The sequence below is a fragment of the Hyla sarda genome, chromosome 6 (genome assembly GCF_029499605.1).
Source record: "Hyla sarda isolate aHylSar1 chromosome 6, aHylSar1.hap1, whole genome shotgun sequence".
NCBI classification, from domain to species: domain Eukaryota; kingdom Metazoa; phylum Chordata; class Amphibia; order Anura; family Hylidae; genus Hyla; species Hyla sarda.
This window is the reverse complement of record NC_079194.1, coordinates 198,947,514-198,964,578: the sequence shown is the minus strand read 5'-3', so window position 1 is coordinate 198,964,578 and position 17,065 is coordinate 198,947,514. Positions and strand designations below refer to the sequence as shown.

At 42.2% G+C, this 17,065-nt stretch overlaps 1 protein-coding gene across 3 annotated transcripts in view; it reads right to left on the bottom strand.

Annotated features, from left to right (window-relative positions):
• CDYL2 (chromodomain Y like 2) overlaps positions 1-17,065 on the bottom strand; it is an 87,776-nt gene extending 70,711 nt beyond the window's left edge. For 2 of the 3 annotated variants that reach the window (XM_056526141.1, XM_056526142.1), the window contains exon 1: positions 16,883-16,998. Coding sequence is in view for 1 of the 3 variants with exons in the window: in XM_056526140.1 (XP_056382115.1) it covers positions 16,883-16,906 (24 nt within the window). In the remaining 2 variants the exon portion in view is untranslated. Of the gene's footprint in view, positions 1-16,882 lie in introns of all 3 variants that reach the window. The other variant, XM_056526140.1, reaches the window with a different exon arrangement.

Genomic DNA, 17,065 nt, shown 5'->3' with positions numbered 1-17,065 from the left:
TGGCTGCCCGGGCTTGCTGGGAGTTGTAGTTTTGAAACCTCTGGAGGTCCGCAGGTTGAAGACCACTGAGGGCGAATGATGAGAAGAGGATGATGAAGGGGGGGTGTGGGATGATAAGGGGATGATGAAGGGGGGATGTGCGGGATGATAAGGGGATGATGAAGGGGGGATGTGTGGGATGATAAGGGGATGATGAAGGGGGGATGTGTGGGATGATAAGGGGATGATGAAGGGGGGATGTGTGGGATGATGACAAGGGGATGATGATGAGGATGTTAATGACGGGTCTGGATGATGACAGGGGGGGGATGAGGTATTTCCCACCCTAGGCTTATACTCGAGTCAATAACTTTTCCTGGGATTTTGGGTTGAAATTAGGGGTCTCGGCTTATACTCGGGTCGGCTTATACTCGAGTATATACGGTATTTTAAAAGCCTTTTCAACAATGTGATGTTCCTGTCTATGAAATTCAACAGGATCAGGAGGAGGTACATAGAACACTGGCTATATCCTCATTGTCCAGGAATTTTAAGATAAAAAGCCATCACACTTAGTTTTCTAATAGTCTTTTAAAGGAAATCCGTCAGTTCTCTGCTGGGTCCTGCTAGCAAAGAGCAGCCGTGATGTGACTAAGCTCAACCAATGCGCCAAGTCAGCCCCGGAAAAAAAAGATATGGTGGAAGAACCACAGCATGGAATGGGACCAGGTAGGTATAGTTGTCATCTGTGTCACCTGCATTATCTGTTTGTACTGACAGGTTAGTGCAGGAGACACTGATGACAGACTTCCTTTAAGACTACTACATTCTCAGTTTCTTCAGCCAGTTTTGCTGAAGGTATATTACGTTTTTGAAAGCTGGTGAAGGTCACCTGTAAGATGTTACAGCTACTTCCTTGTGTTTCTTCTGGGGCAACCATGAGTCTTTCATCAAATGTTGTTGATGTGACTTCATGAAGCATTCTGAGAACTATTATATGAGATTTAGTCACACTGCGTGTGACAAATTTAGCAACAGAGATATTCCTCTAAAGTTTAGGTTGGGTGCATAGTCTGATCATTTTATTGGTGTTGAAATGCAAGTGATAAATTAACACAAATGTCAAGTGCGGAGCACAAATTCTTTCAGACATGAATTGTACTCAATTTGTACTCCATGAAAATAAACACATTTATAATTATGAGATCAACAATCTCTTTAGCAGAAGGTAGCTGTCACTACTAGGAAGAATTTCTTTCCCTTGGAAATGAGTAAGTCAATAATAAAGACCTTAGAAATAGATAACCCAGGATGAGATGTAAATGCATTTTTTTTTACACGGCACAGGCATTACGAGAAGAACACATTTCCTTAACCCCTTTTACCTTACAGGGATACTCTGCTGCTAGACATGTTATCCAAAGAATAGGGGATAACGTGTCTGATTGCGGGGGTCTGCTGTGGCACACAGTCATCCGGAGCATGGAGCGAACTCTGTTCTGTGCCGGGTGACTGGCGAACACATCCGCCACGCCCCCTCCAGTCATGTGTAATGGTAGAAGGTGTGACGGCTGTGTACTAGACATTGAAAGTCTAGGTATACTAGGGCTTCAAAGTTTAGCAGCAATTTTCCAAATTTTCACAAAAAATTCAAAATCTGAATTTTTCAAGGACTAGTTTGAAGTGGATTTGAGGGAAATACCCAATAAATGACCCCATATAGAAACTGCACCCCTCAATGTATTTAAAATGACATTCAGAAAGTTTGTTAACCCTTTAGGTGTTTCACAGGAATGGCAGAGAAAACTGAGAAAACTCAAAATCTCCATTTTTTACACTAACATTTAATAATAAATTTTTCTTTTTTACAAGGGGTAAAAGAAGGGGGAAAAAAAAACTAAAATATGTAACCCAATTTCTCTTGAGTATGGAAATACCTCCTCATATGTGGATGTAAAGTGCTCTGCGGGCACACAACATGGCTAAGGAGGGAAGGAGTAACTTTGGGATTTTGGAGAGAGAATTTTGCTGTAATGGTTTTTGGGGGGCATGTCCCATTTAGGAAGCATGATACCAGATCATGGCACACTATTTTGGAAACTACATTGCTCAAGAAATGTAACAAGGGGTATAGTGAGCCTGAACATCTCACAGGTATTTGACAACATTTCTTAAAGTTGTACATGAAAATTTTTAAATTTGATTTTTAACATTAAAATGCTGGGGTTACCCGAAATTTTTCATTTTCACCAGTAGTAATAGGAGAAAAAGCCCCCCAAAATTTGTAGTCCAATTTCTACCGAGCTACGAAATACCCCTTATGTGGAAGTAAAGTGCTCTGTGGGCACACTACAGGTCTTAGAGGAGAAGATGTGCAATTGGGCTTTTTGAGAAAGAATTTGGCTGGAACTGAAGTCAGGCGCCATGTGCGTTTAGAAAGCCCCCATGCTGTCAGAACAGCAGAAACCCTCCACATGGGATACCATTTTGGAAACTACACTCCTCAAGGAACATAACAAGGGGTACATAAGTATGTACACCTCACAGGTTTTTTGAACAGTGGGCTGTAAAAATGAAAAATTTGATTTATAAAAAACAGTGAATTGCTGGTGTGATACCAACTTTTTCATTTTCACAAGCGGTAATAGGAAGAAAAAAAAAAGCCCCTCAAATTTTGTCACCCAATTTCACCCGAGTAAGAAAACACCCCATATGTGGACGTAAAGTGCTCTGGGGGCGCACTACAGGGCTTAGGAATGAGACAGCACCGAGAACATTTAAGGCTTAAAGGGGTACTCCGGTGCTTACACATCTTATCGCCTATCCAAAGGATAGGGGATAAGATGCCTGATCACTGGAGTCCCGCAGCTGGGGACGCCCGTAATCAGTCCACAGAGCGTGTTGGCTGATTACAAACGGGGTGCCACGTGCATGATCACGGGCGTCCCCAGCCGCGGGACTCCTTTGGATAGGGGATAAGATGTCTAAGCACCGGAGAACCCCTTTAAAGTGGTGTTTTGCACTGCAATGGCAGAGGTTCCAACATAAAATCTAAAGACAAAAAAAAAAGTGACCTCCATTTTGAAACTACACCCCTCAAGAAATGTAACAAGGGGTACAGGGAGTATTTACACCTCATAGGTGTTTGGAACAATGGGTTGTAAAAATGAAAAATTAGATTTTTTCTTTTTTTACACTAAAATGCTGGTGTTACCCCAATTTTAACATTTTCAGAAATTGGGTTACAAATTTTGGATGACTTTTTATCCTGAGTATGGAAATACATCTACATATAGGTTAACATGCTGTGCGGGTGCACAACAAGGCTTTGGAGCCATAGAGGTCTGCTTGCATTTGAGGCCAATGATATATCAGTAGCTGACGGTTACATACATTTAGAGGAATAAAAATATAAAAGAAACACCAATATGTGACACCATTACAGAAAGTACCCCCCCCCCCCCCCCCCCCCCCATGTTCACATAATGATGACCCAGAGCACTACCAAAAGTAAAACATTATGCCCGCCCCAAGCCCTACGCTCTGATTCATTATTCTGGGAATTTTTGTGTGTGGCCGTCCCTAAACTGTTGCCTGCAAATGCGCACACTGCACAGGTGGGGAGAGAGCTCTGCGCATTTGAGCCAACATGCAAACCCCAAATGCTAGTGACTTAGTGATCCATGACCCATTTTTGGAAAATTAACTCAAAAAAGGTGTTATCAGGGGTAGAATGTAAAAGGAGTTTTTTGGGCTTCAAATTTGGAAGACAATGTACTGTGGACAGGTACATTGGGAAATTAAAATGGGGGAAGAGGATTATAAATTTAGTACTCCATGGAAGTGTGGTACTCCCAGAAGCAATTGGTAATGCAGAGGCCTGGATAATTGGGGCATGTGTTGCACGGAGTGGTGGTGTTCTTCCTTATCCACTGCAACACACTGCATTTTTTTCTGGGACCATTCTTTCTTTCCAGTGTGGGGAACCCAAAGATCGGGCCAAAGATTAGATTTAGATCCATATTGTGCCACATTAGCAATAAAAAAAAAAAAAAAAAAAAACATATCCGAGAACTTCCTTCTAGTTTCTAAATCCTCATTCTTGGATCCACAATCTCTACAGTAATTTAAATATAATTCTTAGAAAAATGATAGATCTCACATTATTTCATGTCAGTTCTCACTCCTGCACTAACAAAGGTTATAAACACTGTTAGAGTGCCCTCGAAATACAAGAATCAATTGTTTTATGTCTTTTTGTTTGCGGTCATCAAAAAAATTCAGGAAGGTCTGAAAACTGCTGAGATCAAAAAGTTTTTTTTTTTTTAGAATTAATTCTCACACCTCTTTTTTTCTGTTTTAAATTAAAAATTCTTCATCTCTTAGGGCCCATGCACACTTCGGAAATACCGCTATGAATTATTCAGAGTAAAATTCCACTTGCAGTAGCCATTGTATTCAAAGGGATTCTGCTGCTTTGTGCACTGCAGAATTTCTACTATGGAAGTTCCGGTTTCCACTAAAAGAAAGAAAGAACATGTTAAAAAGGGGTGGAATTTGTTTTTTTAAATCAACAGGTGCCAAAAAGTTAAAACAGATTTATAAATTACTTCTATTTAAACATCTTATTAACGTATCTTAGCTGCTGTATGCTCCATAGAGTTTTCTTTACTTTTTGAATTTCTGTCCTGTCTGACCACAGTACTCTCTGCTGACACATCTGTCCGTGTCAGGAACTGTCCAGAGCAGGGGCAAATCCCCATAGCAAACTTATCCTGCTCCGAACAGTTCCTGACATGGACAGAGGTGTACGAGAGCACTGTGGTGAGATAGAAAATAAATTAAAAAAAGAAAAGCACTTCCTCTGTAGTACACACCAGCTGATAAGTACTGGAAGGATTAAGATTTTTAATAAAGTAATTTACAAATCTGTTTAACTTTTTGGCACCAGTTGATTTAAATAAAAATTTACAAGATTACCCCTTGATATCTTTCAGGGAAAGTGTGAAGCCTCTTCAGCAGGCAGACTGGCATAGCTTTCATGTACACAACCCAGGCTCTTTCCCTCTAGTGCACAGAGCCCTCACTACCGTTGTTCCATCTTGCTTTGTCTTTTACTAGGCACGATTTCCCCTAACAAGCAGTGGACAGCAGACTGCAGAGAAGTGAGAGCATTAGTGGCCAAGATACGGTAGCAGTTTTTCCTAGGGTTATTTTTGGTAAAGTGATTTACAAATATTTTGGATATTACATAGTCTATCACATAGAAGGAAGTTGTTTGAAACACCAGTGACTAAGTCTGCAGCATTTACAGTAGTAAGCAATGTGGAGAATTTGAAAAATCTTATCCACATGCTGCAAAATATGCACAGAATCCGCATGAAAACTGGCCTGTGGCGCTGATTTTAAGCAGTATGTCAACTCATGTACATTATATGTTTGTTGCGGATTCTCCCCACTGACTTCTATTAGGGAAGACAAAAGCTGCATTAAAAAAACTAAAATAAAATTTACAGATTTTGCTGTGGTACTCTATTTTTTTTTCTTTATTTACAACTTTGCATTTTAAATACATTGATTTTTTTCCTATTTACATGTTACATAAGCTTTTTTAAGCGTGCACATTTTGCTTGTTTTGTTAGTGTTGCATGAATTTACAGTAACTTTGGCCAAATCTGAACTTGACGGTTTGGCCACACTTACAGAATGTGCTGCATATTTTGAGCAGCTTATTTTGCTACCGATTAACTTCAATGGGTGGCAAAATCAGCTGCAGAAAATATGCAGCAGATCCTGTACGGGGTGAATGTACCCTTAGTGCATGAATTACATATGTTTTTAAAGTGTTTCAGGTGCCTGGAAAAGATGGATAAAGTCTAAAGAGACCTAAGACTGTCATCCTAGACTTCTCCAGGCAACAGTAGCACTTTAATAATAATACTAATTTATGCAGACTAAGGGTGCATTCCCACATGGCATATTTTGCTGCGTATTTTCTGTGTATTTGGTGCTGCGCATTTTCCTACCTATTGACTTCAACAGGGAAAATAAAATACGCAGCAGCAAATACGCCGTGTGGGAACGTACCCTAAAGCAATAAAAGTTTGGCCAAAATTACTGCAAATTCGCTCAACACTATTAACGATGTCTTATTACCTAGGTAAATCCCCCTGAAGAAGACATGCAAAACAACATGTGTTGGGGCTTTTGACAACTGGCGTGATTTAGAATCCTGATTTCAGTGTAACTTTATCTTACTTCCTAGGTTTACATGCAGTTGTGATATTATGTGATTCTAGACACCAACTGATTCAAAAGGTATTGCCACAAGTATATAATAGCGGGCTTGTGATTTACTTGCATTTTTAGCTTACGATGATCTGTCTACCAAGAATACAGTTTATGTTTTACTATGTGTTCTGATTTTTTTTTTTCCATCCACTGCTTTAACTTTGGATCTATATTTTCAGTTACCTGTACAGTTTGGCACCCCTGTGCTTTGTCTATTAAACATAATATTAGCATACACATTTTGTAAATTGCCATGTTATGCTTGAATGTGTGTATAAATTAAATCAAATCCACGCTACCCACATACTACATCTCTCTCTTATCTGCCCTATTTCTATGAATATAGTTTTATTAAAGGGGTACTCCACTGCTCAGCGTTCCGAATTCTGGAGCCGGGAGCTCGTGACGCCATAGCCCCGCCCCCTCAAATCAAGTCTATGGGTGCACAACCAAGCTTTTATTTTATTGGTGAATGTTTTGTCTGGTATACTGTAAATTAAGTTCATTACAATAAACACTTTTTTCTCATACCTTGTAATATTTCCTGCCAAGCCGTCCACAGGACCATGGCGATGTGGACTGTACCACATCCTCTTTAGGGTGAAACCATTCACAGAACGTAGGAAAAGCAAATAGCATACGCCTTTTAATATACTTTATGAACCAACTAGACAACCCCTTTAACTGTTATGCAGTAGTTCAGTTAGTGCAGATTATAAACTGTATACAGCATCATAAAAATCACAGCCTACTCTGTAACAAATATTTAGTCTTGTGTTACATAGTTGTATACATGAGATGTATTCAGAAACGGAGGAGATAATAAGCAGCCATGTACGCAAAGATTGTAGTAAAATTCATAATTAAAAACGTAATACACAACTATGCATGCACATTTATAATTTATAGAGCAATTCTATCTAAAGGAAGAAAAACTACAAAATGGGGAAACTGCAAAAAAATAAAAAAAATTAAAATAAAATTATATTTAAAGTATTTCTATTCAGCTATCTTCTATGATCTTGATTAAGACACCCAACAATCAGTTAGAGTAAGGTAATGTAGTATTACATATTCAGCCATTAACCCCTTAAGGACCAGACCAATTTTATTTTAGCATTTTCGTTTTTTCTTCCTCGCCTTCTAAAAATCATAACTCTTATATTTCCATCCACAGACCCATACGAGGGCTTGTTTTTTGCGTCACCAATTGTACTTTGTAATTACATCACGTATTTTACCATAAAATGTACGGCGCAACCAAAAAAATATTATTTGAGGGAAAATTGAAAATAAAACCGCAATTTAGCAGATTTTGGAAGGTATTGTTTTCACGTTGTACACTTTCCGGTAAAAATGACATGTTTTCTTTATTCTGTGGGTCAATACGATTAAAATGATACCCATGCGTTTCTATAATTGTACCGCTTAAAAAAAAAAAAAAAAAAAAACTTAAACCATTTTAACAAAATAAATATGTTTGAAATAGCCCTATTTTGACCACCTATAACTTTCTAATTTTTCCGTATATGGGGCGGTATGAGGGCTCATTTTTTGTGCCATGATCTGTAGTTTATCGGTACCACTTTTGCTTAGGTTTAACTTTTTATAAATGTATACATTTTTTTGGGAATAAAATATAACAAAAGCAGCAATGTTGGACTTTTTTTTTACGTTTACGCCATTTACCGTACGGGATAATAAATATATTTTAATAGTTCAGACTTTTACGCACGCTGTGATAGCAAATATGTATTAATTTTTTTTTACACTTTTTTGGGGGTAAAATGGGAAAAACTGACGTTTTTTATTGGGGGAGGGAATATTTCAAAAATTTTTAACACTTTAATAGTCCTCATAGGGGACTATTTATAGAAATCATTTGATTGCTAATACTGTTCAGTGCTATGCATAGAGCATAGCACTGATCAGTGTTATCGGTGATCTGCTCTGGTCTGCTCCATCTCAGACCAGAGCAGAAGACCCTGGGAGACAGCTGGAGCCAGGTGAGGGGACCTCCGGCCGCCATGCTGGATGATCGGATCCCCACGGCAGCGCTGCAGGCGATCCGATCATCCATTCAAAGTACCGCACTGCCGCAGTTGCCCTGATCTGTATTGATGACGGCATCTGAGAGGTTAATGGCGGGCAATCGCAGATGTCCGCCATTACCGGTGGGTCCCTGGCTGCTGATAACAGCCGGGACCTGCCGCGCATGACACGAGCATCAGTCCGGTGCTTGCGGTCATGGCGGCGCGTAAATGTACGTCATGGTGCGTTAAGTACCACCGAACCATGACGTACATTTACGTCCATTGTTGTTAAAGGGTTAAACTGATTGGATACTATGTAATGCATGAATCCGGCAAAGCAATAGCTGCTCTTAGTAGCACCCCTTTGATCTGGCTCATCTTGAAAAGGTGTTGTCAAAAATTAAGACTTGACAAAAATGTATAATACTCAGACAGTACAAACTTGGACTAGGCAGTAGAGATGAGCGAAGTTACAGTGATTCGATTCGTTTGCTGACTTTAGCCTGCATAAATTAGTTCAGCTTTCAGGTGCTCCGGTGGGCTGGAAAAGGTGGATACAGTGCTAGGAGAGAGTCTCCAGCCCACCGGAGTACCTGAAATCTGAACTAATTTATGCAGGATAAAGTCAGCAACTGCCGAGCAGAGAAGTTTGTGACAAAACGAATCACTGTAATTTCGCTCATCTCTACTAGGCAGTCTAAGAATGTGGCAAGCTTAGAACAGACTAATGGTAAATTGGGTGCATATAGACACTGGACCACTAGCACCAAACACAATGACATACATGCCTTGTACTACATTTTGTAAGTTTTGGGTTTTATATCACATGTATTTTTTACTCCTTGCTCTAAAAGAAGATGTTGCTTAAACATGAAGATGTGTGGCTTCTTGAATAAAATGTGCGAGATCTGATATGTGGTATAATGCACCAAAATGTTGGTGTAAAAAGTAACAGAAAAAATAAAACCTGGTGTAAAGTAAGCCAACTAAAAAGGTAGCCTAAAGTATGATGACAGGGTCTAATCATTCACTAAATCTAGCATGAGCAAGCCAATGGGATATACAGACTTGGATAAAATTGTTAGTACCCTTCCGTTAAAGACAGAAAAAAAAAACCACAATGCTCCCTAAAATAACTTGAAACTGACAAAATGTAATGAATAAAAAGTTAGTGAAAATAACTAAGAAAAATTAGACATTGCTTTGAATTGTGGTTTAATAAAACTGTCCTGTACAAAAATGATGGTCCCTGAACTTAAAATGTTGTTGCACAACCTTTTGAGGCAGTACCTCCAATCAAGTGATTTCTGTAACTCTCAATGATACTTCTGCACGTCTCTAGGCATCTTGGCCTTAAGATTCTGCTTCATCTGTCTCAGTTGTGAAGGCATCTTCTCCAGACTGCAGGTATCTTGGCCCATTCCTCAAAAGATTCTGCTCCAGCTGTCTCCGGGGTTAAAGGGGTTCTCCGGTGCTAACACATCTTATGCCCTATCCAAAGGATAAGGGATAAGATGCCTGATCGCGGGAGCCCTGCCGCTGGGGACCCCCGGGATCTTTCACGCGGCACCCCGTTTGTAATCAGTCCCCGGAGCGTGTTCGCTCCGGGTCTGATTATGGACGACCACCGGGCCGGCGGCGTGTGACGTCACGCCTCCGCCTCGTGTGACGTCACGCTCCGCCCCTCAATGCAAGCTTACGCCCCCTCTCGTAGGCTTGCATTGAGGGGCGGAGCATGACGTCCCACGGGGGTGGAGGCATGACGTCACACGCCGCCAGCCCAATGGTCGTCCGTAATCAGACCCGGAGCGGACATGCTCCGGGGACTGATTACAAACTGGGTGCCGCGTGCAAGATCCCAGGGGTCCCCAGCGGCGGGACTTCCGCGATCAGGCATCTTATCCCCTATCCTTTGGATAGGGGATAAGATGTCTAAGCACCGGAGAACCCCTTTAAGGAGTCTTCTCCTGATTTTAGCTCCTTCCACAGATGTTCAATAGAAATCAGCTCATAGAAGGCCACTTTAGAATAGTCCAATATTTTGCTCTTAGCCATTCTTGGGTGTTTGCAGCTGTGTTTGGGATCCTTATCCCGTTGGTGGACCCATGACACATCCTGTTGTGGAACCATGACCAAGACCAAGCTTCCCCCCACTGAGCAGCACATTTTGCTCCAGAATGCCTTCATAGTCTTGAGATTTCATTGTACCCTGAACAGATTTGACACACCCTGTGCCAGATGCAGCAAAGAAGCCACAAAATACAACCAAGTCTCATTCAGGCTTCACTTCTCTTTGTATGCTTCATTTTTTTTGAATCTAAGAACATTGGATCTTTTTGGCAAGTCACATCAGCTCTATGTTCACAGACACAAAAATGAAGCACAATTAATCTGTGGAAAAGGCTAAAATAAGCAGTCTGGAGAAGGTACCCGTTAAACCTAAGACAGCTGAAGAAGATTGCTTATAAAGAGATGGAAAAGATACCTGTAGTGCAGAAGTCTAATTTAGCGTTACAAAAATCGCTTGGAAGACAAGCCCCATTTCTAAATCTGGTTTCTGTGCTGTGCATACAAATTGTGTGGGATTCTGGAAACAGGGCTTGGCTTCCAGTCAAGCAGGGAGAGGGAAGGAGGAGACATTTTTTCTATGTTATGGAAGCAGAGACAGATATATGAAAGGTACCATGCGTCTCCTTGCCCCAACAGCTATCCAACAGTGTCGGCGGTTTGCAAAGTGAATTGCAGTTGTCAGCTTTTCTTTTAAACTGTCTTATCTAAGTATTACACAGTTGTGAGTCTTTGTCCATGCTGTCTATACTACTCATTAGTTTTACCTTATGCCAAAATGTTGTGCCTATATGTTGGTGCAGATCTCACACTTCTTTCCACAAGGCTATACCCATCATTGAGCAATATGCAAAAAGTGTCTAAAGCACATAATAAATAGGGTGCAGGGCATTTATGCCAGGTTTAAGGGCAAATTAAGCCAGATTTCAAGTGTATTTGGAATGCCAACATATTTATAGCTGATCGATAACCATAATATCTGCTTTAGACAATACCTATGCGTAAGAGAGGTCCTTGGCCAATAAGTTGATCACATAGAACCCCTGCTAAGAACCCCCATTGATGGGAATGCCCTTTTAACTAGGCACTTCTTATGTGAAGAAGCTATAACCTATCCACAGGACCACTGGGATTCCCAGCAATCCAGAGAACAGGGAATAAATGGAGTGCACTAGACATGCCGGTCAGTGCTATATTCATTCTCTATGGGGCTACAAATTATCAAGCATCATGGGCAATGTTTAACGGCCCCATAAAGAACAAACAGAGTGGTGTGCCTTGTTTATTCCATTGACAACTTTGTTCCCATTCTCTGGATCGAGGGGGGTCCGACCTTGTTAATCTCTATCCTGTGAATGGGGGATAACTTCTTCAGATGGGTATATATATTTCCCTTTAAAAGGGGTTATCCAGGAATATAAAAACACAGGTAATTTCTTTCCAAAACCACTCCCTGTCTGTCTCCAGGTTTGGTCTGCAGCTTAGTTCCATTAAAGTGAATGGAGCCAAGTAGTAATACCACACCCAAAGTGGAGACAGAGAGAATGGCTTTGGAAAGAAATTGCCTGTGTTTTTCTATTCCTGGATAACCCCTTTAAAATACGTGGGCTGTCTGTGTAAGCAGCACAGGTCTGATTCCCCAGGCAAGAGAAGCTACTTGGATCCTGTACGCTTCAATTGTCCAACGCAATAAAATCACAAAGAAATTACAGTATTTGCCTCGACGATTCCAGTTGAGATGGTACCTAGTTCTTTGTAGATCTCCACTTTCTCAATAAAAGGCTATGCAGGCATTTCCCAATATTGAGATGAGGCTCAAGAAGTGGGGACCGGGGTACTATCAGAACAGCAGCAGCAGGGCATTAGTGAAATGTGGACAGATTTTTTAAAACATTTTTCCCCACTTTCTTCAAACCCACCAGACAAATCTTTCACTTTAGAGCACAAATAGATGGCTTCCTGGCACAGCAAGATAATGTGCTATTAATATTCGGTACAACTGCTATACCTTACTAGGGGGGCTACTGCGTGTATGTGTCAGTCCACAATAAGCAGATACAAAGAAGAGTACAGAAAACACAATGCACTCAGTTTCAATCTTCATGCTTTATTTCTGGCAAAGCTGGACATTCCTCCAAGCTCTTGGGGCACAAATCCACAAGTATGTTAGTGGTGCGGAGGGGGTGTGTGCAGGGGGTGTGGAGTCTCCACTCCCTCTGCACCCCCCACCGCTAACATACTTGTGGATTTGTGCCCCAAGAGCTTGGTGAAACGTCCAACGTTACCAAAAATAAGGTTTGAAGAAGCGCTAGGAATGGCGAGAAACGGACCCTTTGCCATGCTTGTACTGTGACCTGACTGTTTGAATAAACTGCAATTGAATACAGATTACAAGTGAGTGCCGTCCATAATCCTTTATCTGCTATTTTAAGAGACTTGTTTCTGGATAGAGCTTCACCGGGATTCTGTAAAGCCGAGGAATGTTCCTGTGGTAGTCGAGGGCAGTGCCGACTTACTATATCTTTGATGAACTGTATATGAAAATAGGGTTCCCAAGCTGGACAATCCCTCTAAATTTGGGCGAAACATTCTACAGATCCACTTCATAGACCGGCATCACCCAACTACACATAGATAATGGATACAATGTGATTCTAGTGTTATGTTTTATTATCATTCATTTCCAACCTACCTGTCTGCCTGTGTGTCAGCCATCACAGTTACGTTATGAAACAGGAAGATCTGGCTGACCAAAGCTAAACATCCCATCAGCACATGCTGGGAGCTGAGGCTTCACAACTGCTGGAAAGCCACAAGTTACGGACCAATGGTATAAGGTGCCTATTTGACGCCTATAATGTGATTATGTTCCTGAATAACAGGGGGCCCATGTCAGATGTGTAGCGACACCGCTCAGCCGCTTAACCAGTTGGAACCATAAACCATTGATATGATAAATTCGGTCATAGACAAATTGATTTTTTTTTCCCCAGCCTATTATAGTGTTTACTGAACATTTCAAGGTAAAAATCAATCCCGTCCTGTCCCTTTGCGCTTCTGAAATATCAACAGACACATCATCTTGTCAACGGAATCTCTCTGTGAGTGCTTCTCGATCTAACATAGTCAGGGGGGTGTATGATGTATCACCTATATAGGAAGGGACTATCATTTACCCATTACCATCATGAACATGATCTACGCAGCCATGAATTGGCCATCACTCACCAAGACTCAACAGGAGGAGCCGGCTAATGTCTTCTAATGGCTGTCCCTTTAAAGGAAGAATTTGAAGAAAAACGTATCCCTCAAATTCATTTCTAAAATTCGGCGATTCAGAAAAACCTGGGTGACAACTAACAGTCCAATAGGCTTTTACATTAAGTATAAGGATTTCATGCTTCTTAGAACAGATTCCACATTTAATCCTCAGTGGGACCTGTATTTGAAGCCATACTGACTGATATCTAAAATCAGAGAGAAGAGGATAAGCCAAGGGCTTATATTTACCGCTGATGTTTGGAATGAAGAAAAATCTTCCAACCTAAGGGCAATATTTTGTATTAAAGCAAATCTTTTTGGGTCTCCAGGAAAACTGGCTGAAACATTCTGCAGATGGTCGCCAAACTGTGGACCTCCAGATGTTGCAAAACTACAACCCACAGCATGCCCGGACAGCCAACGGCTGTCCGGGCATGCTGGGAGTTGTAGTTTTGCAACATCTGGAGGTCAACAATTTGGAGACCACTGTTTCACGGGAACCATGAGAACCAAGCTTAACCACAACTAGTAAACAGTGGAATAGACGTTTTAAAGGAGGCGGCACTGGAACACTCCAAGCCATAGCCAGTAGTCATTTCGACTCCTAGTTAATTTTAGCCATCACCCCGCTTTAAAAAAAAATAAAAAATTAAATCAACTTTTGCCAGAAAGTTAAACAGATTTGTAAATTACTTCTATTTTAAAATCTTAATTCTTCCAGTACTTCTCAGCTGTTGTATGCTCCACAGAAAGTTTTTATGTTGGAATTTCTTTTCTGTCTGACCACAGTGGTCTCTGCCGACACCTCTGTCCATGTCAAGAACTGTCCAGAGTAGGAGCAAATCCTCATAGCAAACCTCTCCCGCTCCGGACAGTTCCTGACATAAACAGAGGTGTCAGCAGAGAAGAGCACTATGGTCAGACTGAAAAGAAATTCAAAAAGAAAAGAACTTCCTGTGGAGCATACAGCAGCTGGTAAGTACTGAAAGGATGTTTAACTTTCTGGCGCCAGGTGATTTTAAAAACATTGTTTTCCGCCGGAGTACCCCTTTAAAACCAAGAGATCTAAGCGTTTTCCGAGCTAAGCGTATTACAGAACTGGGAACCGAAAATGAAGCTATTGATAGGGTCAATGAGTGACCACAGTACAGTTATGTCTTGTAGTAAAGCATGACTCACCTAGGAACTTCTCAGGAATGAGGTCACCATAGCTGGTCGGGTGCCAAACATAGAAACTGAGTCAATAGCTGCTGCTGCAGCGCCTCATACAAGCTTTCAATCAATAACTAATACATACATATTTATTATCCAACATAATATGGTCTTTTCTGGAACAATGTAACATAAAATCAGTTGGAAGAACTGATCAGAGTAGGCATTTCACTGGTAAAACACCTGTATTACTGAAGTGTATGCACTGACTGGGGTCTGTTAGCACCTTCTTACAGTAGTGGGAGGTATTACATGTTCTTTACTACTCTTTACCTGTGCCAGGGTAAGCTGCTTCTTTGGACGCCAGATGAGGGGCGACTGTTACGACAGTGCGTGTCAGGGCTCAAGTCCTGCAGGAACGCGTGGGAACTGAGTTCCTGCACTTTTTCCAAAGCATGAACACCGTTCCCATTAGCAGAGTTCTGCAGGATCGGCCCTTGAGTTGAAATCTGTGAGTTCCTGCAACTTTTTTCCCCCAGGACTTGACCCCTGGTGTACTGTAAAAGACTCTATAGAAGATCCTGTCCTCAATATAGCAGCAGCAGCAGCTCTTTCTTACTTTAATATGTAAGGATTTGCTTTATCTGTATTAGTTTCCTCACTTTTCCTATTTTTTGGATGACATTTTGGGGACTTGAGAACCAATTACCAGGTTTGCGTAGAGTTGGGGTCTCAACATACAATGGTTGTCCTGGGACCAATGAATATTGTCACGTGACTGAACACTAGTGAGCTCATATTAAAGTTGTCACGTGACTGGTTTATCTACATCCAGAAAGGTCTCTCTAAGGCTCCTTTCACACTACCGTTTGTGCCCGGTAGGTGACGTCCGTTAGGAAGATAGTGGGTGAAAAATTTGTGCATGCGACGTCTTTTTCTCTCATTATCTTCGGCTGCAATAACGGGAGTTATAACGGACGGATGAGGAATCCCCTTCAAGTGAATGGGATCCTCTTTGCCCATTATGGCTCCTGTTAGGCTCTGTTACAATAAGGGACGTTAAGGGCGGTCACCGTAAAGAGCCTTTAATGTCCGTTTGTAACGGAGCCACTTTCACAGTGTGAAAGTAGCCTAAGGCGCCTATCTTTGGGGGACCAAATGCCAACCAGTGCCATTAAAAGCCTCTTGCAGCCATGCCAGCCACTCCCACCCCACGTACTGTAGTAGTAACCTGCTTCCCACACATCATTTCAAGACACATTGATAACAGGGGTGCCCCCTTAAGCAAGGCCTTCACATGGTTGCTGCAGAACCTCTTTCATCACTCACCAATCCAGATCTTGTTGCCTAGCAATCTCAAAAATGATGGAAAACTCAATAGTCCTTATAAAGTTGGAAAATGATTGGCAGCTACCAGAGTACTACACAGATATAAGAGCACCTGGTACACATGCATGCCCATTGCCAACCTCTGGCATCTACACTCATCCAGAGCAATACCAGCCTCAGCCCCTAACCCAACCCATACTTTCCACCTGGCTGTGTAACATCCCTATAATCAGGTGCCGTCCTCTCCCAGGCCTGCACCCAGCTGCTGCAGCACCTCACCGAAGCTGCCAGTTGATAGCTGGAAAGTAAGTCAAATAGAGATGTACCTGCTGCAGCACCACTTTGAAAAGCAAACCTGTCAGTCATCACCAGTAAGGATGGAGAGCTGAGGACTTTATAAAGTTGGAATAGGATTGACTGAAATGACCTAAAAGAGGTTCTGCAGCAGTCAACAAGTCACCTTGTGCAGACTACTTCGGCCACATTCACACAGGTCCCCGCACGTTTCTTGGAGACCACCTGGCACCGCGTCGTGCCAACCAGTGCCACACACACCCGCCTCCAGCTATGCCAGCGCCATACACCCGCCACCTTCATCTCACCCTGACTTTACCAGGTTGTTTAAAGCTCCATGCCCCCCATGAATGCCATAGGTGCGTCCCCTCCCAAGGCCTGCACATGTAAAGTGCACCGAGCCCCCTCCCCTGGCGCAGCGGCACCCTCTCCGAACGACCCCTGAACGCAGACGCGGAGCAGAGGGCATAGCCTACCTCGTACAGGTCCCCAGAAGCCATGCCGGGACCGGGGCGGGCTGTGCGTGTGCAGCAGCAGCAGAATGACAGGGACTCCGGGTGTCAGTGTGCGCAGAATCACACAGCGGCGGCGCCTGCCACAACCAGCGCTGGAGCCGAGCGGAGCGGAGCGGTCCCAGCTCCTGCCCTGCTCACTGGACC